Source organism: Boleophthalmus pectinirostris, unplaced genomic scaffold, assembly GCF_026225935.1.
Source record: "Boleophthalmus pectinirostris isolate CB_2022bp ecotype Guang Dong unplaced genomic scaffold, ASM2622593v1 HiC_scaffold_11, whole genome shotgun sequence".
Taxonomy (NCBI): domain Eukaryota; kingdom Metazoa; phylum Chordata; class Actinopteri; order Gobiiformes; family Gobiidae; genus Boleophthalmus; species Boleophthalmus pectinirostris.
In genome coordinates, this window is record NW_026570994.1 from 11,616,287 (window position 1) to 11,641,493 (window position 25,207).

General features: G+C 38.4%; 1 protein-coding gene across 1 annotated transcript in view; it reads left to right on the plus strand.

The window, feature by feature from the left end:
- Nucleotides 1–754: 754 nt before the first annotated feature.
- Nucleotides 755–25,207, plus strand: part of LOC110153251 (rho GTPase-activating protein 6-like) — a 124,354-nt gene continuing 99,901 nt past the window's right edge. The window contains exon 1 of the mRNA XM_055164940.1: nt 755–1,210. Coding sequence (XP_055020915.1) covers nt 755–1,210 — 456 coding nt within the window. The remainder of the gene's footprint in view (nt 1,211–25,207) is intronic.

The following is a 25,207-nucleotide window of genomic DNA, read 5'->3' on the forward strand; positions in this document are numbered from 1 at the left end:
AACAACATTATCATATGGCTTAAAGCTCATAAGAATCCAGTTTGTGTAGTATAGGACCTTTAACTCATCCCCTAATCCATGCAAAGTGTTTCAAGTGTCCACTTTAGAATAATGTGTAGAAATAGTTATTTTACTGACAACAATACAAGGCCAACGTTGCATGTATGTATACTGGGGGGAAATCCTTTACTTCATCCTTTATTTTATGCAAATGTTAAAGGGTGGCTTATGACCATTACAGAAATATAGGGCAGCGATGTTGCATAAAGTATGCGAGACACATGCCAAACTTTCTTTTTACCACCTTTACTCCACCGTATAAACACATGGAATTCAGTCTCCTCTACTTTTTCTGTATTATTTCAATGGAATGTGGTGGAGCAGATGTTATCACCTCTCACCAACATCTGAATCTAATTTAAAGCTGATTCATACACACATAAAACTCCAATATGCGCGCGCTAATACTCGCATCCCCTGGAGATTTACATCCAAAACGATAACATTTGGGAACTGCATACGCACAAGCCAGGCGCGCATCTGAACCCACAGTGACCGCCTCCCACTTCACAATCACACCGTGTTCTCACTGCGCACACTTCGGAAGGCGCACTCTGGACTTTGGAGAGACCTTCAGTTAGCATCTGGAACGAAATGCGGCACGTTTTGACCCGAGCGCACATTTTGGGGTTTTCTTTGATGGGATAGAAGTCGTTGTAGACATTTGACGGAGAGATACGTAACTTGGGGAGACATGTCGACCGCTCAAGGACTCCTCAACAGCGTCTTCTCCTGCTCCTCACCTGCGTCCAAAGCCATTGCCAAGCGGAGACTTCGCCAGACGCGGAGTTTAGACCCGGCCATAATCCGTCACTGCGGCACAGACGGGCAGAGCACCGTTCCAACTTTGGATACAGGTGCGCCTATGTCAAAACCACCTTTACGCATCAAGACGCTTAGGGAACCAATCTCTCCATCCCTCTCCACGCCGTCCATACCTTTGGATATCTCACCCTCGTCCAACTTCCACTTTGATTATGACTCGGTGAAGCGTGCCAAGCGGAATACGGCGGGGGATTTGCCGTATCTGGTGAGAGGGCCCGGTGTGGCGTCCTCTGCCAGCACCGGTGCGCTCTTCTCCCCGAGGAGGTGGCTGCAGAAGAAGGCGCCCCCGTCATGCTCTCACGCCTTCGTGGTGTGGAAGTCAGAGGTAAAGTTTGATACAACTTATTTCTCGTTTACTGTTGCTTTTTCTATGAACTTTTGACGCAGGCACATTACGCACAAATAAGCCACGGATTAACCTACAATACACGGCTGCAGATTTAGCAGATTTTGCCATTGTTGTTTTTCACTTGGATAATTTTCACGTGTGGCAGAAGTTGATTGAACTGCAACGCACATCCACGTGTTAAAATATCAATTTAATCACCTGGACATCTGTAGTTCTAGTGTCAGAATTAAGATTCAATGGACATTTTAAGACAAAAATATAATCTTTACATGTTTACTCCTAAAACAAACACATTTTAAAAAGCGTACAGATTAAAGAGCCCATATTACGATGCTTTCTGATCTATGTTATAATGTTGTTTCCTCAACAAAAACATACCTGGAGTTGTGTTTTGCTTCATTTGCACATGTTTAACACACACTTAAACTGAAAACCCCCTGTTCCACTTTGTGATGTCATGGAGTAATACAGGAAGTGCTCCACTATGTTTTTAAACTCCATACATCTTCACTAGATTGTCAACTTCATCATTTGGATACTTTTAGCCCTAGAATTGCCTGCTGCTACTAAAAAAAAAGGTAAAAAGGTAGATGTTAACTTGAAAACTACTTCATGACATCTCAAGTTTGGAGGTGTAGACAGACTCATAATACAGGTTTACTCAAATTTAAACACAACTCCAGTATGTTTTCGATGAGGTAACAACATTCTAACATGACCTAACACTTACAAGTTGCTCGCAAGTCACTCAAGTTGTCGTAACATAGGCCCTTCCTCTGGTCTAGTTTGCCGCAGTTAAGTTCCTGATGTGTGCACTGAAGTTGAATAGCCCAGAGGATTTATGTCTGGCCGCTCTCCAGTATCAAATGTTTTTGTTCTTGTGTTGACAACCTCTTCAAGTCTGTGTCTTGCGTCTTGCTTCGAAGCACATGGTCAGATTTTCTTATGGTCATCTCTGCATGTTTTGGTTTGGAGTTCCCCCTCGAGACCATGTGCCTATTTCATTTGCGATCCTTAGCTTGTCTTTTGTCTTCTAATTAAGTGAGTGTTTGAAATCCCTTACCAAAACATACTTGGTTGACTTATTTTTAGCGTTAGGGGGTGCTTTATGCTGCATAGTTGGCACAGCTCCACAAGCACTGATAGAAAGGTATGATAATTTTTCTTTTGTAGACTTAACATGCCTATATGCCATTTGCTTTCCCTATGCTAGAGTTAATAGATTATGTTTGTGGGGATCTTGGCTTCAAAATTGGTTCTCACGACTCGGGGAGGTCAAAAGGTCAAAAGCGTGCACTCCCCCATCATTTCCGAGTGCAAAAGAACATCTCATCTATCCATTCTGGTTTCCGGTTTTGCACACAGCTTGACTTTTTTGTCCGAAATCCTCAAACTTTTCCCACAAATTATCAAATTTTTCCAAAACAACACGAGGCCAACGCCATGCAGTCATTACCAAACTCTTGACCGTGAAGTTACTGCACCGCTGAGTATTTTTCTTAGGGCTTAAGAATGTTATTAGTCCACTGGGGGGTTTTACAATTTGCAGGCTGTGATGTGCAATCTTGAAATTAGCTGTAAAACGTATAACTTAACGCCAAGAATTTAGCTATGTGTTAACAGAAAGAAAAAATGTCTAAAGTTAACACAGCTCTGCACAGAATAAATTGTACATTATGCAATCTCTTGGTCTGGTGCCATTATAATTTTTTACTTTTTGCTTTATGTTCTACAGTTTATTAAAGGTACACAGTAGAGCTGGGTATCATTAAGAAGTTACTGATACGATACATACCTCGATATATAGGCCACGATACTATACATATCTCAATACAGTGAGCTTACAATTCGATAAGATATATTTCAAATTGATTCAATACAGTTCAATAAAAAATAAAGACTAAATCATGGCTGTGATACTAAAAGTGTTTGTTAAACCACTTCTTGTGCAAAGTTCATATGAAACACGTCGATTTTATTCCTCAAAACAGTGAAAATGTCAAATGCATCACATAAACAAGTTTCCTTCCTCTAAACAAACAACAAAACTGTTGCGCTGTAACAAAATAATAAAGTAAAATATACAAAAAAATACTCTTGGAGATATATCGATACAGCAGTCCCCAGTATCGATATTGTATTGTCACATTAAAAGATACGATATATCAATATTTCAGTATTTTTGCACAAACCTAGTACACAGTGTAATTTGTTTCTATGGATATGTCATTGCTCTCCCTGGAATGTTCCACATTAAACAGCTCTACTTTACATTTATTAAATTAATGGTGGTTTTATAGCTCAAAAATACCTAGAAGAACAGGCATTCTGTGAGCGGGGTTGCCTCTCCACAGATCTGGTTTGGTCTCCATGAAAATAAAAATGTTTAATGCCGTACTGTGAAATATACCAGACAAAACAATAACATTTCCACAAAGAAACCCTCCACCAGAAAAGTTACGCAATGCACTTTAAATGCATATTAAGAAATGTCCAGTACTGATTTTTGTGTGTCATTTTGTGTGATCTTGCTTGTTTTAATAGACACACTGCAGGTTGATTTTATGGGTTCTGCTATGTATGCTATGCAAGGCAAAGTTTCCATAGGCTTTGAAAAACACAACTGAGCTATTTTTAACACGACGTGATTTGACTGACAAGAATACCTTCCTTTTATCCTTCTTTAAAGTAATTATCACACACAAACTGAACTGCCATACTGTTTCATACCAAAAAGTTTTAAAAGTCCTATATATTACATACCTGGAGTTGTGTTTTGTTTCATTCACATATGTTTGAGTAATCCTTTGTTATTAGTCTGTCTGCATCTCCAAAACTCAAAACGCTGTGTTCCACCTTGTGATGTCATGTAGTGGTACTTTTCAAGTCAAGCATTAAGCTGTTTTATTGCCATGGAGACAGGCCAAGTTGCAGATCAGCTCTAGAGGCGAGGCGACCCTGCTCAGAGTAAAAATATACATCTTTCAAGGTATTTCTTGAGCAATATAAATGCATGCAATTACATATTTACAATAGCTTTAATGCCATACCACAGGACATTCCAAGCAAAGTAATGACATCTCCATGGAGACAAGCAGGTGGCATAACCCCCAACCAGAATCATACAGAACAGAAGTAAACTGGAACTTGTAAATTTACAGTGCGAACCTGTCCTGTAATCATTGACTGTAGTTGAGTATTAAAAACTCACAACAACTTGTGGCTATTTCTACCATTGTTTAATTAGTAGGCTGAGTCAACTCCAGCAAACCTTGAGTCAACACACCCCATGCCCCTCTTTATTGTTTTATTAAAAGAGGGCAGAGAGGGAAAGAGAAGAAGAAGAAGAGAGAAGGAGAGAGAAGTAGAGAGAAGGAGAGAGAGAGACTGGCAGAGAACGATAGAGACAGAGAGCGAGAGAGACAGAGAGAGAGAGAGAAAATGAGAGACAGAGAGAGAACAAGAGAAACAGAGAGAGAGAGAGAGAGAATGAAAGAGACAGCAAGAACAAGAGAGGGAGAGAGAGAGAAAGACAGAGACAGAGAGAGACTGAGAGAGAGAGAATGAGAGAGACAGAGAGCGAGAACATGAGACAGAGAGAGAATGAGAGAGACAGCAAGAACAAGAGAGGGAGAGGGAGCGACAAAGAGACTGAGAGAGAGAGAATGAGAGTGAGAGAGAATGAGAGAGAGAGACAAGAGAGAGAAAGAGAACAAGAGAGAGAGAGAATGAGAGCTACAGCGAGAGAGAGAGAGAGATACAGCGAGAGAGAGTGAGAGAGAGAGAGAGAGAGAGAGACAGAGAGAGAGAGAGAGAACGAGAGACACAGTGAGAGAGATCAAGAGAGAGAGAACAAGAGACAGAGAGAGACAGAGAGAGAAAAGAGAACAAGAGAGATCCAGAAAGAGAGAACAAGAGAGACAATAAGACAGCGAGAACAAGAGAAAAAGAGAGGGAGAGAGAAAGACAGAGACAGAGAGAGACTGAGAGAGAGAGAATGAGAGAGACAGAGAGTGAGAACATGAGACAGAGAGAGAATGAGAGAGACAGCAAGAACAAGAGAGGGAGAGAGAGAGAGAGAGAGAGAGAGAATGAGAGAAAGAGAGAACAAGAGAGAGAAAGAGAACAAGAGAGAGAGAGAATGAGAGCTACAGCGAGAGAGAGAGAGATACAGCGAGTGAGAGAGAGAACGAGAGAGAGAGAGAGACAGAGAGAGAGAGATCGAGAGACACAGTGAGAGAGAGAGATCAAGAGAGAGAGAACAAGAGACAGAGAGAGACAGCGAGAGAAAAGAGAACAAGAGAGATCCAGAAAGAGAGAACAAGAGGGACAATAAGACAGCGAGAACAAGAGAGACAGAGAGAGAGAGAGAGAGAGAGAACAAGAGAGACACAGAGAGAACAAGAGAGACAGCAAGAGAGAGAAAACAAGAGAGACAAAGAGAAAAAGACAGAGAATGAGAGAGACAGAGAGAGAGAGTCAGAGAGACAGAGAGACAAAGACAAAGACAGAGAGAGAGACACAGACACACATACACACACAGAAAGAGAGACAGAGAGACATAGATATAGACAGAGAGAGAGAGAGAGAGAGAGAGAGAGAGAGAGAGAGTAGAAAAGTGTAAAACCCAGAATTGACGTTTATGTGATGTGTCTGTTAAAGAGCTTTACATTAAGAGCCCAGGAAGCACAGTGAAGGACAGAAGGCTGATAGAGCAGGAGGAGCTTGTGTGCAGAGATGTGGTTCTGAAGTGATTGACAGATTATTATAGACACAATAAAACAAGAGGAAATTCAATAAAATGTGAAAACGTATTTGGTTCATGTATGTATAAACAGCATGTAGAAATAATGACCTGGACTATAAATTTGGCACCATTTTGTGTGGAGTTTGCATGTTCCACCAGTGTCAGTTTTCTCTAAGAATCTGAACCAGTAGTAGTAGTAGTAGCAGCAGTATCATTTTATGCAGTTGCAATAGTAGTAGTAGTAGTAATAGTGGTAGTAGTAGTAGCAGTAGTAGCTAAATAGAATCATTTGATGTAGTTATAAATATGTGTATAATTGTAGTAGCAATATCAGTACCATGTTATGTAGTAGTTGTAGCAGTAGTAGTAGCAGCAATCGTTGAAGTTTCAGTGTTAGTAGCATATTTGTAGTTGTGGTAGTATTCCAAGTTCTCACTTTTTACAAGACAAATCTATAAATATGTCTTAGTATTAGTATTAGTAGTAGGAGTAGTAGTAGTGACTGCAGGAGTAGTAGTACCATTTTATGTAGTAGTAGTAGCAGTCATAAATCTTTGCGTAATAGTTGAGGTTTTAGTGTTTAGTGTGTAGCATATTTGTATTTGTGGTGGTACAAAACCTTTTACAAGACAAATCTATGAATATGTCTTGTCTGTAGTAGTAGTAGTAGTAGTAGTAGTAGTAGTAGTAGTGGCTGTAGGAGCAGTAGTACCATTTATGTAGTTGTAGTAGCAGTCATAAATCTTTGTGTAATAGTTGAGGTTTTAGTGTTAGTAGCATATTTGTATTTGCGGTTGTACAAAACAGTTTACAAGACAAATCTATGAATATGTCTTAGTAGTTTGTCGTAGTAGTAGTAGTAGTAGTAGTAGTAGTAGTAGTAGTAGTAGTAGTAGTAGTAGTAGTAGTAGTAGTAGTAGTAGCAGCTAAGTAGCATCATTTGATATAGTTATAATTCTTTGTGTAACAAGTTTCAGTGTTAGTTTCGTATTTGTAGTTGTGGTAGTAGTAAAAGTTCTCATCTTTTACAAGACAAATCTATAAATATGTCTTAGTAGTAGTAGTAGTAGTAATAGTAGTAGTAGTGGTGGCTGCAGGAGCAGTAGTACCATTTATGTAGTAGTAGTAGTCATAAATCTTTGTGTAATAGTTGAGGTTTTGGTGTTAGTAGCATATTTGTATTTGTGGTGGTACAAAACATTTTACAAGACAAATCTATGAATATGTCTTGCATGTCTGTAGTAGAAGTAGTAGTAGTAGTAGTAGTAGTAGTAGTAGTAGTAGTAGTAGTAGTAGTAGTAGTAGTAGTAGTAGTAGCAGTAGATAAATAGCATCATTTGATGTAGTTATAAATCTTTGTGCAAAAAGTTTCAGTGTTAGTTGCATATTTGTAGTTGTGGTAGTACTAAAAGTTCTCACCTTTTACAAGACAAGCCTTTTAACATGCCCGTGCTATCAGATAGCTGCCAGTACTGCCTTTTGATTTATATGGCAACCCAAAATGTTTTCTTTTCTCGTAGTCAAACAGGAAGATTTGCACGCTTCATTTCTCAAATTAACTATTTTTACCACACAGAAAAGCTGCAAAGGCAAGTGAATAATGTTGTTTGGAGAAGAGAGCTATTTGTGGACCAAAACTGGCAACGCTTGGACTTGTGACTTCAATTGCTTTGGAAAAGGATTCATCGCTTGTGTGTACTAAATCTTGCTAGCTTGCAGAAAGTTTTCAAACTCCCAGTGTCATATTTATTTATTCAGAAATTACACCTTTGGCCTGACTTATGGCATCTGAAGATGTGTTTGCAACATGAACACTGAAGCTGTGGTGTTGACATGGGACCCTGCCAATAGCCCACAGTTGTGTTTATAACAATTGTTTCTAATAACATTACCGTAGAAATGTTGGGAGAGTCTTACAAAGGAAACCGAATTGGACTTTAATTGAAATTATATTGTTAGGCACTTAGCTGGATCCAGTGGTTTTGTCATCGCTATTTCATCATTTGCCAAACATACTCAAATTCTCATTCTCCCATTTTTGTTTATGTAAGCGGTATTTAAAGGGGGGGTATTACACTATGGGGGTTGTGAATAGGGCCCAGGAGACATCGCAAAAGTACTCAAACATCAAAGACTGTAGAAATGGATATAGCTAACCCACGAGCATCCATGCTTCAAATAGGAAGTGTTCATGGATACGACTCTGGCTCCATTGACTCCGGATCCAATTCACTTTAGATTGAAAAATTGTCGCCCCTCTTTCTGTAACTGCTTTTCATTTTGGTCCTAAAATGTTCATATTAACCTCCTCTACATGATCCTGGTGTTTTTATTTCACTATTTTATCTGTAAATTAATTATTATATATGGTAACTTACCTGCAAATTTGCTCTCCTCGTGAGCTTCACTATGAGAGATGTCACACTCTCTTAGTCCACTTTTTTATACAGTCTATGTCAAACAAGCAAAGATGGCATCTAAAACCACTTCAGGCATGTTTGTGACGAGGGAACAATGTTACAGCAAGACAGAAAACTCCAAAAAGTCTATTTGCTGGCCCTCTTTCAACAGTTTTGATTATTTAAAAAAGTAGGAATCTGGTAAGAATTCCGTTGAACAAATTCCAGACACTCTTCTAAGAAAATTGGCATGCCTGGCACACTGTAAATAACTCAACAAACAACCACATGTTTTCAGTATTTGTTTACATACCCAACATTGCTACTGCTACTATTACTTTTACCACTGAACGTTGATCTGTATCAGTGTAAAATATAGTTGTTTACTCAGATTTCAACACTCTGGCTTTATTAGCCTGAAAAAACATGAACTTGTGAACTCTGGCGAATTTCATTTCGCTTTACCTCCCCTGTTTCCTCCCTTCATTCCCTAAAGGAGGAATTAGACCTTGAGGTTTCGACATCTTTGGAATTTGGATCAAACTACAGTAATGGCAATATCTCCCAACACCGTGCGATTCTCAATACATCAGCTTCGGTAGACCACTGCATCTTACGCAAAGTTTGAATCGTACATTTTCTTGGCTCTTTGAATAGAAAGGTTCCTTAGTCAGCAAAGTACAGTGAAGTGAAGTCTTGCATGTACTTTACACGTGATAAATAAAGTACATGTTCAAACTAAATCCTCCTACGTCTCACGGTTGTATCTTAAAAGCTAAAATACCTCAATGCATAGATCACTGATGTCTGTAGCAGTGTGGACATCCTGTACATTTGCACCCGGGGGACTACAGCTCTCCGGTTCTGCATAGGCTAGTTTAATTACTATGGGCCTTATTAAATTTAATGGGAAGGTGCAAGGGGCGGATATGCAGCTTTTGTACCAATAGTCTCATATGTGTTCAAGAGCCTGGGTTAGTGTATAGTGAATGTAACTGGTGCGTCATCGTCATTAGTCATTGTGTTATTGTAAGGAGTGAGTGGAGGATACAATGTTCAGTGTAACAAAGGTGATGCATTAAGAATAGTTTTAATACAACAAAGAAATACAGGCTCATTACTCAAATCAATGCCAGTATTATGCAAGTCATATTTTAACATTATGAAACTATAATTAACAGGTTTCAATAATGATATAGTACGTTATACTTTTATTTAATGCCGACTTTTATTATTATAATGTGCGCTGTGTATTTAAGGTCCCATATTATGCTATTTTCTGATGTGTTTTCTCATCACAAACATACCTGGAGTTGTGTTTTGGTTCATTCACAAAGCCTGCATATTTAGGCCCCGTCCACACTAATACGTATTCAAATCGTTTTTGTTGTGGATGCAGTGTTCATCCACACTAATCCAATTGAAAACGGCTCCAGAGACGGAACGATCTGGTGCCGTCGGCTCCCACGAATTCATCTGAGTACGGATCTGATCCAGCACCATGTGGACTCCTGAAAATGCTGAAGCACTGATGTAGGCCCATGCACCGCAAAGTAATTCACCGCCAAAACGCTAAGAGGCTAGAATATATGTCCATTCTTATAAACTTTCTATGTGTATGACCTGCAGACGTCTCTCTGAAACGTTTCACATGAACCATCTCCAATGCGACTGAAGCACAGAACAGACTCACCATCAGCAGAACACCCCTCTGTCACAGAAAGAACACATATAATCCACTGAGTCGTGTCCTTTTGTCCGACAGAAGCTGAACTGCATTAGTGCACAATAGCTAGCTGTTTTGAGCGCTCAGTTTATGCAAACTAGCCATGCGGTTTTAAGTTTTGTTTGCATGCTCAAAGCTGTGTGGATAAGGAAGGATTGCTGACACAGAAAAAACGTGTGTGGATGCAGATCATTTTCGATACGGTGATATGGTGATACGTGGATTCGTTTCAGTGTAAAAGGGGTTTTAGGCTGAGCTCTTCTCCCACTCTGTTCCACCTTCTGATGTCATGTGCTAACACAGGATGTGCTCCACTGTGTTTTTAAACATCATGCACCTTTCACAAGAATCATTTGTGTATGCCAGTCATCTGAAACTGATAAACAAAAGGTAAAATATAACAGTTAACTTGAAAACTACCACTGCATGATAACACAACGAGGTGGAACAGAGCATTTTTTGAGCTTTGGCGATGTAGACAGACTAATAAAAAGGGTTACTCAAACATATTCAACTCAACACTCAACTCCAGGTGATTTTTTGAGGAGGTAACAACATTATAACATGGCTAAAAGCTCTCAACAATCAATTTCATGCAATACAGGACCTTCAAAACCTGTTAGGACAAGTGAATTCCTCTATAGTGAGTCAATACATTTTCTTACCCCTGTTGCTAAATCAGCTGTATTCAACAATATGTCAACTTTTTCCAGTTAATTTCTCCAAGAGAAGTTGAACTTTTAAACTTGTTTTTTTTTTTTTCAGTACAGTGGCACTCATACTTCAACATAATCCAGAAGTATTAGTCTGTTCTCTGTCCACTTCTTTTAATTGTGAGTAAAAGACTTTCCTGCTACCATGGAGTTTGTACAGTTTTGATGAAGTCCACAAATTCTTAAATCTAGAACAACCCACTTTAAACTTTCTTTGTGGTAATCATATTCAAGCAGCTGCGGTCATCTTGGAGTCCCCGACCGGCTCTTTCTCTCAGGTTGAAGATAGCATCTCTAGAAGGTAATGCAAACATATTAGCAGCAATTTGGACGTGATTAAACCCCAATGAAAACCGCATTAAAACCATATCCCATTTCTGAAAATAGTCCCTTGACCTAAATCCTGCTCGCTGTGCCTTTAAGAAGTCCTTTCATGTGTCGCCAGCCGCTTTCCTGTACCATTATATTAGCATAATGCAATATGGCTAACACTAATTGCACAAAAAAGGACGCCGTGGGGTTCAAAGAGTGCTCCACATTTGGAACAAGTCAATTTCTAAGCCTCATAGAAAGGCAATTTGATATCGAGAATCATTTTTTTGCACCATCTTAGCTGAAAAGAAGCAGTTGTTTGGCCCCGTTTGTGGTTTTGGAGTGATCCGGGGTGTTTTCTCAACAACGGTCCGAAGCACTGAAATAAAGATGGAACTTAAAGTAAACATTAATTTCCGCAAGTCCCAAATCTCAGTGTGTCTGGTGCCCATTACGGCTCAGCAAAAGAGAGGGCGAGTGTTGTATTTCTTGTTTGGATACATGTGGGAGACCAGAAAAAAAAAAAAGAAATAACAGTGCGCTCTATGATCTAATTGTAATGTTTAGGGCCCCCAAGCAAATACAGAGAGCCTCCTGGGTATTGCCTTGTGTGTGTTACAGTGACCCCATGTCCACTAATGTTCTTTGTAATGTGGTTTGTCACGGGGTGAAGCGAAAACACGGCCGAGATCTGGTCTGGCAACTTCACTAAGCATTCACGTATCTATCATAATTATAGTAAGTATGGACACTCAACACTGGAGCAGCATGGGAAAGAGGTTGAGCAATGTCCAAACGTCAAAAATCTGTCAGGCCAAGGAAGCAAAAACTAGAGATGACGTTGATCTTACACATAGACTGCACATATATGTGGACTAAGGGAGTGTGACGTCACCCACAGTGTTCGGCTCCAGTCAAATGAAGCTCACCGAGGCTGGCATTTATGGGGTGAATTAAGATCTGAGTTTCATACGAGAAATAGAAATTCATTAACTGACAAAATAGTGAAATACAAACCCCAGGATCATATAGAATGGGTTAATACGAACATTTTAAGACCAAAATGACGAGGCTCAGTACAGCAGTGACAGAGAGAGGGTGACCATTTTTTCAATGTAAAGTCAATTGGAGCCAGAGTTGATGGAGCTGGAAGTGCTCACATACTCACTTCCTGTTTGGAATACGGCGGCTGGTGGATTAGCTATGTCCATTGATATATACAGTCTATGAACATACATTATAAACATGATTTTTTTCTAGTTTAGTTAAACACCCCTCATACCATAAATGAGAAAAAAAATTAAAGGATTTCACACACTGTATGTATTTTAAGGCTTTTTGTCAGATAGAACCATATAGAAGCCATTTCCAGGGACACTGTTTCTTATTCTAGCAGGATTGTTCTTGGATAAGAAACATGCAGAAACAACTGTGACTGTCCTAGGTGTAATGGTTCAAGATTAGAGTGAGAGGCGTGGCTCTCATAGTTAAAACTGAAAGTGAAACTATGCATAGCACACTCAGATGGCAGATGTCCAAAAGCTTTTTTTTTTAATTCTTAAATAACGTTTCAGCAAAAAAAACTTTCATCAGATAATTTTTCTTACTTTGGACCACAGTATACAAAATGGTTGCCAGCCAAGGTGCTCTTTTGTCAAGACAGAAAAAAAAAAAGCTTTTGGACATCGACCATCTGACATTGGCCACTTTAATTTTACTGTTCCTTGCATTTGCACCTCTACAAGAACCTTGGTGTGCGTTTTCTGTTTCATTTGTAACAGTTCAAACTAAACATGTTATTCACTGATAGTTCAAAATAGGCAACAGTGCCTTTAAAGCCCCACTGTGTAACTTTTTAGCAAAGAAAAGAAAAGCATGTTTTTGTTTTAGATGTTTTAACTGCCTTACTGTGAGCAGGCCTGCACCATCACTTGACTTTTACTTGGTCTCCCTGGAAATGTTCCTTCAGTTCTAATGCTCCACAATATGACATTAAACGTGTGTCCATGGAGAATGTTTTACAGTATGAGTTTAACTTTCATATAGAGTGCAGCAGCATGGTCCTTAGGCTGTATAGAATGAATAGAATAGCATGAGTCAGGTGATGAGCGGGTGAGAAACTGTTAGAGCTGACTCCTAACCCAGAGGCCATTGTGCACTGTAAAATACATTTTAAAGTACAACACAGTTAACTTTTCCTGTTTCATTTCATACCAAATATTCCAATTAAATTTTCTTTTTCAGCAAGATTTATCGATGCTTCTAAAATTTTTGTGTCCTATTAAAACAAAGGCATATGTAGTGTATTAAAATGGACATTAACGTCAGGGAATTTCCAGATCCAGCTCACAAAATCATGATTATAGTTGTTTTTCTTTCAGCTTTAAATGTAAGTTCTATTTCTTCATTGTTCGGTCACAGGCTTTCCCTTATAAAAATCTTTATCTTACATCTAAAGTTCAGCTTCATATCCTGTTATAGAGCAAACATGGGCTTAAAGGAACAAAATCCGATTGTGTTTTTTGATTTTATCTTTCACCATTTTCTGTTTATTTGAGTTCAGACAGGGCTGTTTACCAAGCTATGGTTTTGTTCCTATTAATGTGTTTGAATTATGATATAATTTGACCAATCCATCCAATCCTTCTTTTGTCTGAGCGAATAAAGGTGTTCTGTATTGTGTTTGATTAAGATTAGTTGATCTTGGCAGGACTTGGGATAATCTTTGAGAATTAAAACTTTGAAATGAGTGCGTATGTCTGCGTATGTTTACAGTGAGTCTAAAGTGTCGGCAGATCAAATATACCTGGGTCTGAAAAAGTGCGGCTTCTTGGAATACCGTGTTTGGATGGAAGTCTCTGCTTTCTGACAGTAGGGAGCCTGAAGCAATGATTTATTTGGAATTCCAGGTCAGGGAATTTTGTCAGGCCTCGGGATACAGACAGGAATATTGACGGCTACTGAGTGAACCCGAGCCTTCCCTGTCTCACTTTCATTGAGCGTCAACAATGGTTTTATATAAGTAAAAGTAGTAAAGTACTGCACTTCATTATACATTTTGGTATCTGTACTTTACGTGAAGGTACACTGTGTAACTTTTCTGGAAGAGGGCGCACCAGTTACTTGTCTCCATGGAGATGTTATTGCTTCACCTCCAATATTCCAAAGTACGCCGTTAAACTTTTCAATCTCTGTGGAAACCTGCAGGAGACACCACCAGGACAAAAAGAATGCATGTTTTTAATAGTATTTTTGAACAGTACAAACAGCCATAATCAAATAAATGCTTCTTATGTAAGTTTAGTACCATATTGTGGAACATTACAGGCAAAGCAATAGCATCTTCATGGAAGCGGACCTCCAACCTGAAACGCTACGTAGTGCACTTTTAAGTGAATTGTGAAGTGGATACTTTTACTTGACTATGGCCACACAACTTTTACACGCAAACAGCGAATTCACCTTTGAAAATGAATCTTTCTAAAAACTCCATCTTGAGTGGAGAGTCTGGAAAACTAGGGTTTGGCGTTTGCTTGTAAAGTTTTAGGCAGCTGACCCCCCATAAGTGCAACCAGTGTTTTTGCTATGATGATGATGATGATGAAGCATTCAGAGCAGCAGTCACATTTCTTATGGTCAAAACACTTTTCATGTGTTTGCATTTGCACACACAGCTGATGGATCATATTGATGACCAGAGCTGAATGAGAGCTTGGAGGTCAGCAATTTCACCACTTCTTTAACAGATCTGTGGAAAGGCGAGCCCACTCAGTAATGTTTTTTAAGGTATTTTTGAGTGATACTTACAACTGTAATGAAATAAATGATACAGGTTTGAATTTAATCCAGGTGCCGCCCAGAGGCTTGGTGTAGTCATGATGGCGCTCGGTGGGTTATTTATGCAGGCTGATGTAAACAAAAACCTTTTTGAAAACTATGCTGTGTGCATGATGTTATGTTGGAAAATGGAGGGAGGGAAATATTTGTTTCTCAACATACCTGGCTATGTGTAAACGTAGCTTACATTTGAGAGCAAGTATCTCTTCATAATCTGTTCATAATTTGAGCAAACAAAAATATACTAATAAAAACACCTAGAAAAAAACAAAACACTGATTCAATTGTTTCTGCTGAACAATGTTTAGCACAAATCTTCATTTGAGACTTTATATAAGACCTAAAAATCAGCATGAAATACTTAGACTTTTTCTCTTAAAGCACATATTTAATAGGTACTTTAATATTTTTACTTATGTAGATCTTTCCATGTGATACTTTTACTTTTACTTGAGTGTTTGTTGCTCCAGTATATGTTACAAAATCGAGCCCTTCTTCCACCACTGTATACACCCAACAAGTACTTCTAATTCTTTTAACAAATACTTCTAATCGTGTACCCAAATAAAGATACATCTAAATAAATGAAGTAACAACCATAACTTTACTGCAAATGCTGTATTGTTACCATTCTGACTGCACAGGATAGTACTGCAGTTCTACTAGTGCAACACATAGCAAAGAATGAGATAGTGGGAGCGCTGTAAGATCCTGGGACAGGTCGTTCCATTCGTGTCCAAAGACTACAGTTAAAGCATGCAGCAATCTGTTTTCTCTCATAACCACTTCGTCATCCAGAAGAACTCATATTTTACCTTCAAAACAGGCCTACTGTGCTTTTGCTAACAATTTACAGTGTTACAAGTCGTAAGGCTCTCTGGCCTGGATCTCAAAGTCTTAAAGCTCAAAGTTAAAGGTCCTGCATTACACTAAACTGACTCTTGTGAGCTTTAATCTATGTTGTAAAGTTGTTACCTCCTCAAAAACACACCTGGAGTTGTGTTTTGCTTCATTCACACATGTTTGAGTAATCCTTTGATTAGTCTGTCTAAGCTCAAAATGCTCTGTTCCACCTTGTGTTGTCGTGTAGTGGTAGTTTTCAAGTTAACAGCTACCTCTTACCTTTAGTTCAGTAGAGATTCCAGGGCTGAAATTATCCAAATGATTCTAATGAAGGTGTATGGGGTTTAAAAACACAGTGAAGCTCTTTCTGTATTATGACATCACAAGGTAGAATAGAGTATTTTCTGTCTGAGAGAAGAACTCAGCCTAAATATGGAGGGTTTGTGTGTTGAACATGAAACAAAACACATGTCCAGGAAGAGTTTTGGAAGAGGAAAAAACATTATAACAGAGATCAGAAAAAGCTTAATACAAGCCTTTAAGAATTTAAAGGAGTATTATGATGTAACTTTTCTGGTTGAGAGCCTGCCAAACTGCTTGTCTCAGAGAACAAGTTCATTCTTTTGCCTGGGTTGTTTCATAGTATGGTATTAAAGTATTTGCAGTAGTATTAAATAAGTAACATCGTTTTTATGTGTAAATATGTGTACTTTGAGCTGGGTTGCCTCTTCACAGATCTGAAGCGTAACATGGATACGCTTAATGTTGTACTGCGAAACACTGCAGGCAAAACAGTAACATCGCCAGGGAGACAAGCAGGTGTTGGTGCTGAAACATATTCAAAAACACTCGGCTGAGCTCATGTATCTTTCTTGCCTGTCAGAGAAAGTCCTGGGCAACATTGGCACAATATGTTCTCACTGTTTATATGATTTATTATTGGACAATCTCGGGATGGACGGTCTCCAGTAGCCATCATTTTCAAATGGGGAAGTGGTGCTGATATGAAAATAAATACATTTCTTTTGTCATAGATAGAGATGTTTGGGCTCACAGTGAAACATCGTCTTAGCACCATCTTATCTCCAGCCTCTCCTCGCTCCCCTTTAGGAGTCTGTCTTATCAGGCAGCCAGGAACATGCACTCTAAAAAGCTGGTCATAGAATAATGTAGAGTGCATGTTAAAGCTCCTATATTATGCAAAATTGACTCTTGTAAGCTTTAAGGCATGTGACAATGTTGTTACCTCATCAAAAACATACCTGGAGATGTGTTTTGTGATTTTGTTTGATTCACACATATTTGGTTAATCCTGCTTTATTAGTCTGTCTACATCTCCAGAGCTCAAAAGTGAAGGTGTATGGAGTTTAAAAACAAAGGAGTGCTTCCTGTATGGCATCACAAGTGTTTGCAGTTTGAAAAAAGAAAGAAGAAACATGCAGGGTATTAATGAAACAAAGCAAAACTCCAGGTATGTTTTTGATGGGTAAACAATGTTAGAAAATAGATCAGAAAATAGCATAATATGGGCCCTTTAAACACTTGTACCAAACAGTGTTGCGGAACTATAAATAGAGAATCCATTTGTTTCATCATGTAAAGTTCAAGAGCAGCTTTGAACAATCATCTGGATTAGACAAGTGAAATATACACAAAGCACATGTTAAAATCGTAATTGTGTTTAGACAGAAATAATAAATAGTTTTTTTGTGATTCACTTATAATATACACATTCGGTATTGAAGTGCTGCAGAAAAGATTGCGCTGAACTGTTTAAAAATGCTGAAGACACTTTTGAAACTCTTGTAGTCTTACATTGTTTATTGGAGTTTTACTGTGTGTATTTACCGAGTATTTATACTGCAGTACCAGGGAATTCTATCGCAGTAACAGTTTTATCACTTGAACTTTTGGTCTTGAGTGCAGTTTTCATTAAGGATGCAATGATCCAGTGTTACCAGTTTGCTGGATCGAGTATCGGCTTCCAAATATCGATTCAGTCAGTATTTTGTTTGGACATATAAACTGACGTAAGACTGTGCAATTAATTGAATTTTCAATTTCGATTTGTGTGCCAAAGGATCTTCAAACTCCTATAATCGAGTTGAAACAATTTAAGCTTAACATAGTTTATTTTGGGATTTTTAAAAATGTAAATAAGCATACTTGTTTTATTTTTTTTTAATATATCATAGAACGAGATCGTAGAACAGCTGGATATATAGTTTATTTTGGATACATTTATGTTTTTCTATGCCTTGTTTCATGTTCTAAGTGTATTTTATTTTTCATTTTATGTTTTATACATTGCAAAACCACTCTAAGGTACAAATTTGTAGCCTGTATTTATTTTCAGTTTGAAAGTGTTGCATAAATTATGAATAACAAAGCGTTTTTTTGAGAGAGCAATGCTGAATAAATGCATCATGTAACTAAAAAAATAATCGTTTGAATAATCATGGTTTCAACATTGACCAAAATAATCGTGTTAATGATTTTTTCCATAATCGAGCAGCCCTAAATTGACGTGTAAGTTGGCTCAAAAAGTCTCATAATGTTTGAAGATTTATTTACACAAAGTTCTGCAGTTAGTTGAGAGATAAATAACAGCTTAGACATTCGGGTCAGTTTTGTCTTATTTTATTTTGCTATTTTCAGCCTCTGCATTGGTATCGGTTGATATCGGCAGATCAGAACTGGTATCAAAACTAAAAAAGATGGATCTGTGCATGCCTAAGTTGATGGTTATTAAAGTTAACTTCAAAATCTAATCCTGTCTAAGAAAAAGTGTATGCAGAATTCATTCAGATGGCCTTCCTTGTATCCTCCTCTGTTTACTACATACTGTACACAGACTTGGAACCCTCTTAAATCTGGACTGTCTTGACTCCTTGCAACCAGGTCCACCTTTTGACAGTGAGAAATATAGGTACTGGCTGGCTGCTTCTCCCACCTCTTCATGTCTAATAACTTCAAACAAAATTCGTTTTCCTTCCTGTGCCCTGATCTTCGAGGAAATCTGACCTATTCTACCCCGGCCAGATCTAAACACCACTCTGAGCTGTGAAGAATCAACATGATTTAAAGCTCCCCCATACTTCTCTGCTGGCTCTTCCTCTCACACGCGCTGGCCCTCCTCCTCCTCCTCTCCCCTTTGACATGTGTCCAACCTTAAGGAAAGCAAAACAGACCCATCCAGCACTCCGGAGTTAAAAATAGACAGAAGGAGCTGAGGAGGAATGACCAGGGATCCAGTGGAGTGAATTGCTTGCAGGTGCTTGTGTGTGTGTGTTTTTTTTGTACAGTGCGTCTCACGTGGATCGCTTGTAGGTCCAGTAAAGTCAATGCATATGTCAGACCGAGAGTGGATGAGAGGTGAGGTGATGCGTCCAAAACGTGAGGCCTCTAGCTCATCTCTGAAGTATTTTTATGGTAAACTTTATTGAAAAGGAAAGCGTGATCGCCATCTGGTGGAGATCAGGGAGTAGCTATTTACATGCTTTGACATTTGTTGAGATAAATCCAGCAACTGAAGAGTCAGGCCTGAAAATTGTGCCAGATACAGTAGGTTTTTCATGGATTGTAAAGGGAATGCTGTTTTTAGTTTCAGAGGATTTATTAATGTCATAAGCTACCTTTAGGAACTACCTCTAATGAGACCTGAGTACACAAAAAGCCAATTAAAACGAAGTTGCATATTTAAAACCAAGACGAGGAGAAACAAAACATTAGATCATGTAATTGAGTCAGATCAAAGTTTGTTGAAAGGAGAGGTTTTATTTTGATCATTTATAAGAAAAAAAGTAAGAATAATACAATATAATTACAGTGTTTGTCAAATGCAGGATACACACTGTTATCAATGGACCATATGAAAACAGGAACAATGTAAATAGGTAAGCCTAATATGTATTTACAAACATGCACACTGGAAATAACAATATCTAGGTAAGTTAAAATGACTTAAATTAAGAATATTTGACTTTATTTGAGTAGATTCAACTTGTCAAGTAAAATGATCTACCAATGGAATAAGTGTGTTTTTCTTAATTCAAGCAACACCTGATTTTATTTTAAGTGCAAAATGTTGTTGCTTTTCTTATTTTAAGTGTAGCAAGATGTATTTTCATATTTTAAGTACAAAAAGTCTTATTCCACGAGCAGATAATTTTACCTGTCAAGTGAAATGTATTCAAATCATAATAAAACTTTCTTAATTCAAGTGATCTTAACTTCACTAGATGTTGTTTTCTTTGCAGTGCAGAAGTTCTATGCATTCTCATTCTCATCAAAGAAAGTGCAAATCCAAGAAAACTTGTTTTTTTTTAAAAGTAGGTTAAATATTGTATATTGTACAAAATGGATTCTTGTGAGCTTTAAACCATGTTAGAATGTTGTCACCTTCTCAAAAACATACCTGGATTTGTGTTTTGTTTTACTTTTGACATGTTTGAGAAACCTTGCATTATTAGTTTGTCTACATCTTCAAAGCTCAAAATGTTGTTCCACCTTGTGATGTCATGACGCAGTAGTTTTTAAGTTAATGACTATTTTTACCTATTTACCTGCTTGTTCAGTGGAGATAGGCAATTTCAGGGCTGTAATTATCCAAATGATTCTAGTGAAGGTGTATGGGTCAGCAAGTCTCACAGTGGAGCATTTCCTGTATTATAAAGTGTTTGAAAGAAGAACTCAGTCTAAATATGCCGAGTTTTGTGCAAATGAAACAAAACACAGCTCCAGGTCTGTTTGTGACATGAAAACAACATTATATCATTGATTAGAAGATAGTAAGACCCTTTTAGAATTTTTGTTAGTGTAATATCCTTTAGTGTCCAGCAGAAGGAGCCAGTGAGCTTCAGTAAAACTCCTCCATAGCCTGGCAGGAGTAGCGTGCCCCTCTCCCTCTTCTCTTCTCTCCCTTTTTACATGATGAATTCTGTGGACTTGTGGGTGGGCTGCTGCATGGACAGTCCCAGCTGTGCACATGTGTCTCCCCTCTGCTGTATCTTACAAAAACACTACAGCCCCGTGGACATTTTTTATCACTCTGGAGGCGAAATCAAATGTTTAAAATGCCCCAAAAGAGACGCAAGCACAATATTTAGATCTGTGTACTTCCTGTGGAGGTTTTACGGGCTCACGATGCATTACACTGCAAATATTTATGCTACAGATTAGTGACGTGTAATCCTATGAAAATGAATTAGCACGGACAGTAAATAGGCCCCTGTTTGAAATAATTGATTATAGGTTAGTAAATATGTCATAATGTATCCACATGTATAGTACTTGTAGAGAAAAAAAAGGTGCACTATGTAACTTTTCTGGTGGTGCTGGTGGGGTCTGCTACCTGCGTGTCTCCATGTATGTTTTTGCTTTGAAAATGTTGCACAATATGGCATTACATTTTTCTATTGTGCAGTTATAGGTGTTTTTACAGTTCTATGTATCTTGAAAAACATGTATATTTAATGTAAGTGGGGGTTGCCTCTCCACAGATCTGACCTGTAACTTAACCTGTTGATGTCATCTCTCTGTTCCGAGACTAGCCCCATGTCTACACTGGACAAGATCAGGACTAGACCAGGGAAAAACTAGGACTGAACCAAGAATAAACCAGGACTAAACCAGGACTGAACCAAGAATAAACCAGGACTAAACCAGGAATAAACCAGGACTAAAAAAGGACAAAACCAGGACTGAACCAGGACTGAACCAGAACTAAACCAGGAGTAAACCAGGATTAAACCAGGACTAAATCAGGACTAAACCAGGACTAAACCAGGATTAACCTAAAACTGAACCAGAACTAAACCAGGACAAAACTGGGATGAAAACTGGGGGATTAAATCAGGATTAAACTGGGACTTAACTAGACTAAACCAGGACTAAACCAGAACTGAACCACGACTAAACCAGGACTAAACCAGGACATATCCAGGGCTGAACCAGGACTAGACCAGGACTAAACCAGGACTAAACCAGGGCTAAACCAAGACTGAACCAGGACTAAACCAGGATGAAACTGGGACTTAATTTTGGGACTAATCCTGAACTAAACCAGGAGTAATCCAGGACTGAAGCAAGACTAAACCAGGACTAAACCAGGATTAAACTGGGACTAAACCAAAAATGAAACTGCACTAAACCGGGTCTAAACCAATACTAAACCAGAACTAAACTTGGACTGAACCGGAACTAAACCAGGACTGAACCAGGACTAAACTAGGACTAGACCAGAGCTAAACCAAAACTGCAAAAAACTAAACCGGGATGAAACTGAACTTAATTTGGGACTAAACTGGGACTAAACCAAGACTAATCCAGAACTAAACCAAAAATGAAACAGCACTAAACTGGGACTAAACCAGTACTAAACCAGAACCAGAAAACTTGGATTGAACTGGGACTGAACCAGGACTGAACCAGGACTAAAGCAGGACTAAAGCAGGACTAAACCAGGACTAAACCAGACTAAACCAGGACTAAATCAGGAAAACGAGAAAAAAACCAAAATAAATAAAATCTAATAAAGTGCAGTGTCCAAAATTGGCCTAAATAATCTTAGACAGATCTGAACCAGGTCTAATAACTAAGCAAATTTGAAAACCTAATCCAGACTCAAACTATAGACTCCTGAGTCCCAGAACAAAGCCTGCGCACCACACTGGAGAGTGGAGAACCACTCCATTAACCCATTAGCACAAGTGGTTCTTTTACATAGTCTAGTTGTTTTCAGTACACCCACGTCTCCTCTCCACGCACAAACTTAACAATGTGTTTTAATAAGGAGTCTGTATCTGCATCACTTCTGAGCACCGTGTACCACTTCCCAGAACCTCCACACGCACAGACACACCACACGTATTGTTTTTGGGGATCTCCGCAGAGATTTATAACCCTGCAGGAGTCATGGTTCAAGCTACTGCCTCCTCCAGACACTGTAAATATTATGTACTCTATGACTGCAATAGAAAAAGTTACAGCCTCGTGCCACATCCACTGGTATTTATAGTGTTTTTGCACATGATTTAGACTTGTGGTACGTTGTGGACCCTTTGAAAAATTGTAAACAAAAACTGGAGTGGAACATAACGTGATTTCAATGGGGGAAATTGGGACTAGTCACAGAAAATCATAAAATTTAGCAAATGAAAACCACTCAGATACATGTAAGTGAGTGCGTGATATCAGAGCCCGGTTTAAAAACTTTTACAATGATGATGTACAAAATTGTTTATTTAACAAGAGATTATGATAAACACTAAGCATTTTGATCCAGATTTTTGGATTTAATGGACAGATCCTCACAGAAATTTGAGTCCATTACAGTTTGCCACTTGATTCACAGATATATAACACATTTCATCATAAATTATAGTTTTTGTGAATCTGAAATACAGTTTTAAGGTTAAAAATGTGTATTTTTTTCCTTCCTTCTTAACAGGGAAGCAAATTAACTAATATTTGTACCTTGGAAATTCAAAATTCTAGTTTATTTTTTGTTATAATGTCATTTAAAGGGTCTATTTCATTAGCTTGATTCATCAACTGATTTCACTTTGTGGAAACCACCTGACCTCGCAGCATTAGGATTTGTTCACTCGACAGTAGGGGGGTACTTTTTTTATTTTACCAATTGCTGCTATTTGGTCGTCACATATGTAATGTGCCTCTAATGGGGCTGACTAATATATTAAGCTTTTCCCAAATCTCGTAGCAATAATGGCAATAATGTCTTTCCCCTTGATAAAATTCACCAAACATTCTCTTTGTTGTGGCTTTAAATCCTCGATCTCAGGAATCGTTGCCAACACAGAATGTATGGCTTCGTCTACATCCATCTCGACCGTTTTGTTTACTGTTGTGCTGATTGGCCGGTACACGGTCTACAACTTCAGGGGTTCTTGCAAAATGTGTAGTATATTCTGATTCCTGACCTAGTTGCTGGAGAGAAATGAAATTGAGCGGAGGCACTAGGTGGCACCAGCCTGACTATTATTTCATGGCATGTCACAGTGATAATATTATATGATTTGATTGGCATTGATTGATGGTGGAGTGTTTTACTCAGGGACACAATGACAGAAAAGGTTCAAACCAATGACCCTCTGGTTGGTGGGTAAACACTGCACCACTGTTAACCGTTAGAATGATGTAAACATGGAGGAATCACTTATTTTTTATTTATTTTAGTTTTTTTGTGAAAGAAAAGCTTTTGCATTATTGCTTTTCACGGAATCCTTCACAGTATAGTATTATCTGTCGCCATGGAGACAAGTCACAACACCAGGTCAAGCATTTTTTGGCAATGAAAACATGTGTAATTCAATAGATGCTAGACAAAAAGGTTTAATGCCATCCTGTGGAACATTTCAGGCAAAGCAATAACATCTCCATGGAGACAAGAAAGTGGCAGACCCCCCACCAGAAAAAATACACAGTGCACCTTTAAACTACCAATACAGTAAAAACTTATATGTTAGGTTTCCGTCAGCTACCATGGCCACAGGGAACAATTTTCAACATAATTTAAAGTTGTCTTATGTAATTTCTTTAAAATCCTTGTAAAGTCCCTTAAATTAACAATGATTAAATTTCCCATTACTGTAGATTCCCAGCGCTCTGGTTTGGAGCTGGGAATGGACTGGCACCAGGGCTGAGATTCCTGGAAGAACTCTGCCACTGCACCATTTTACACTTCTTGTAACACCAATAATCCTCTGCTTATTATAAACAATAGAAGAAGAAGGCGCAGGTAGTGCATCGGGCGTCTCTACGGCAACAGACAGCTAATGAAAATAACTCTAGTCTGATGCATGTTTGATCTGTTTCTTTATGTGTTTCTGCTTTATAGCTGCAGTACGGTCATTGTGGATTAGGTTCAAATACTCAGCAGAAAATAACAAATGAACTGTCAGTTATAGTTTGTGCAAGATGAAAAATGAAAATAAACATTGGTAAAATCAGTTATTTAAGTTAACTCAAGAAGTAAGTATAAGTTAACCCAATAGATGCAGTATATTAGAAGTAGTAGTAGTAGTAGTAGTAGTAGTAGCACAGAGTGTATAAAGAAGTGGACTAAGGGAGTGTGATGTCATCCATAGCGCTCAGTCAAATGAAGCTCATGAGGCCGGCAGTTATAGTAGCAAATTTGGAGCCGAGCGAGTTCCAAATTAGGAACAGAGATTAATTTAAAAGTACATTGTGTAACATTTCTCGTATAGGGTCCGCCACCTGTTAAACTCCATGTTGTTTTTCCAGAAATGTCCTACTGTATGGCATTTAATTGAACTATCTCCATGGAGACAAGCAGGCCACATCACCAGGCAAAGAAATAATGCATGTTTTGGAGTAGTTTTGAGAAATAAATACAAGATATGTTTGTTTATG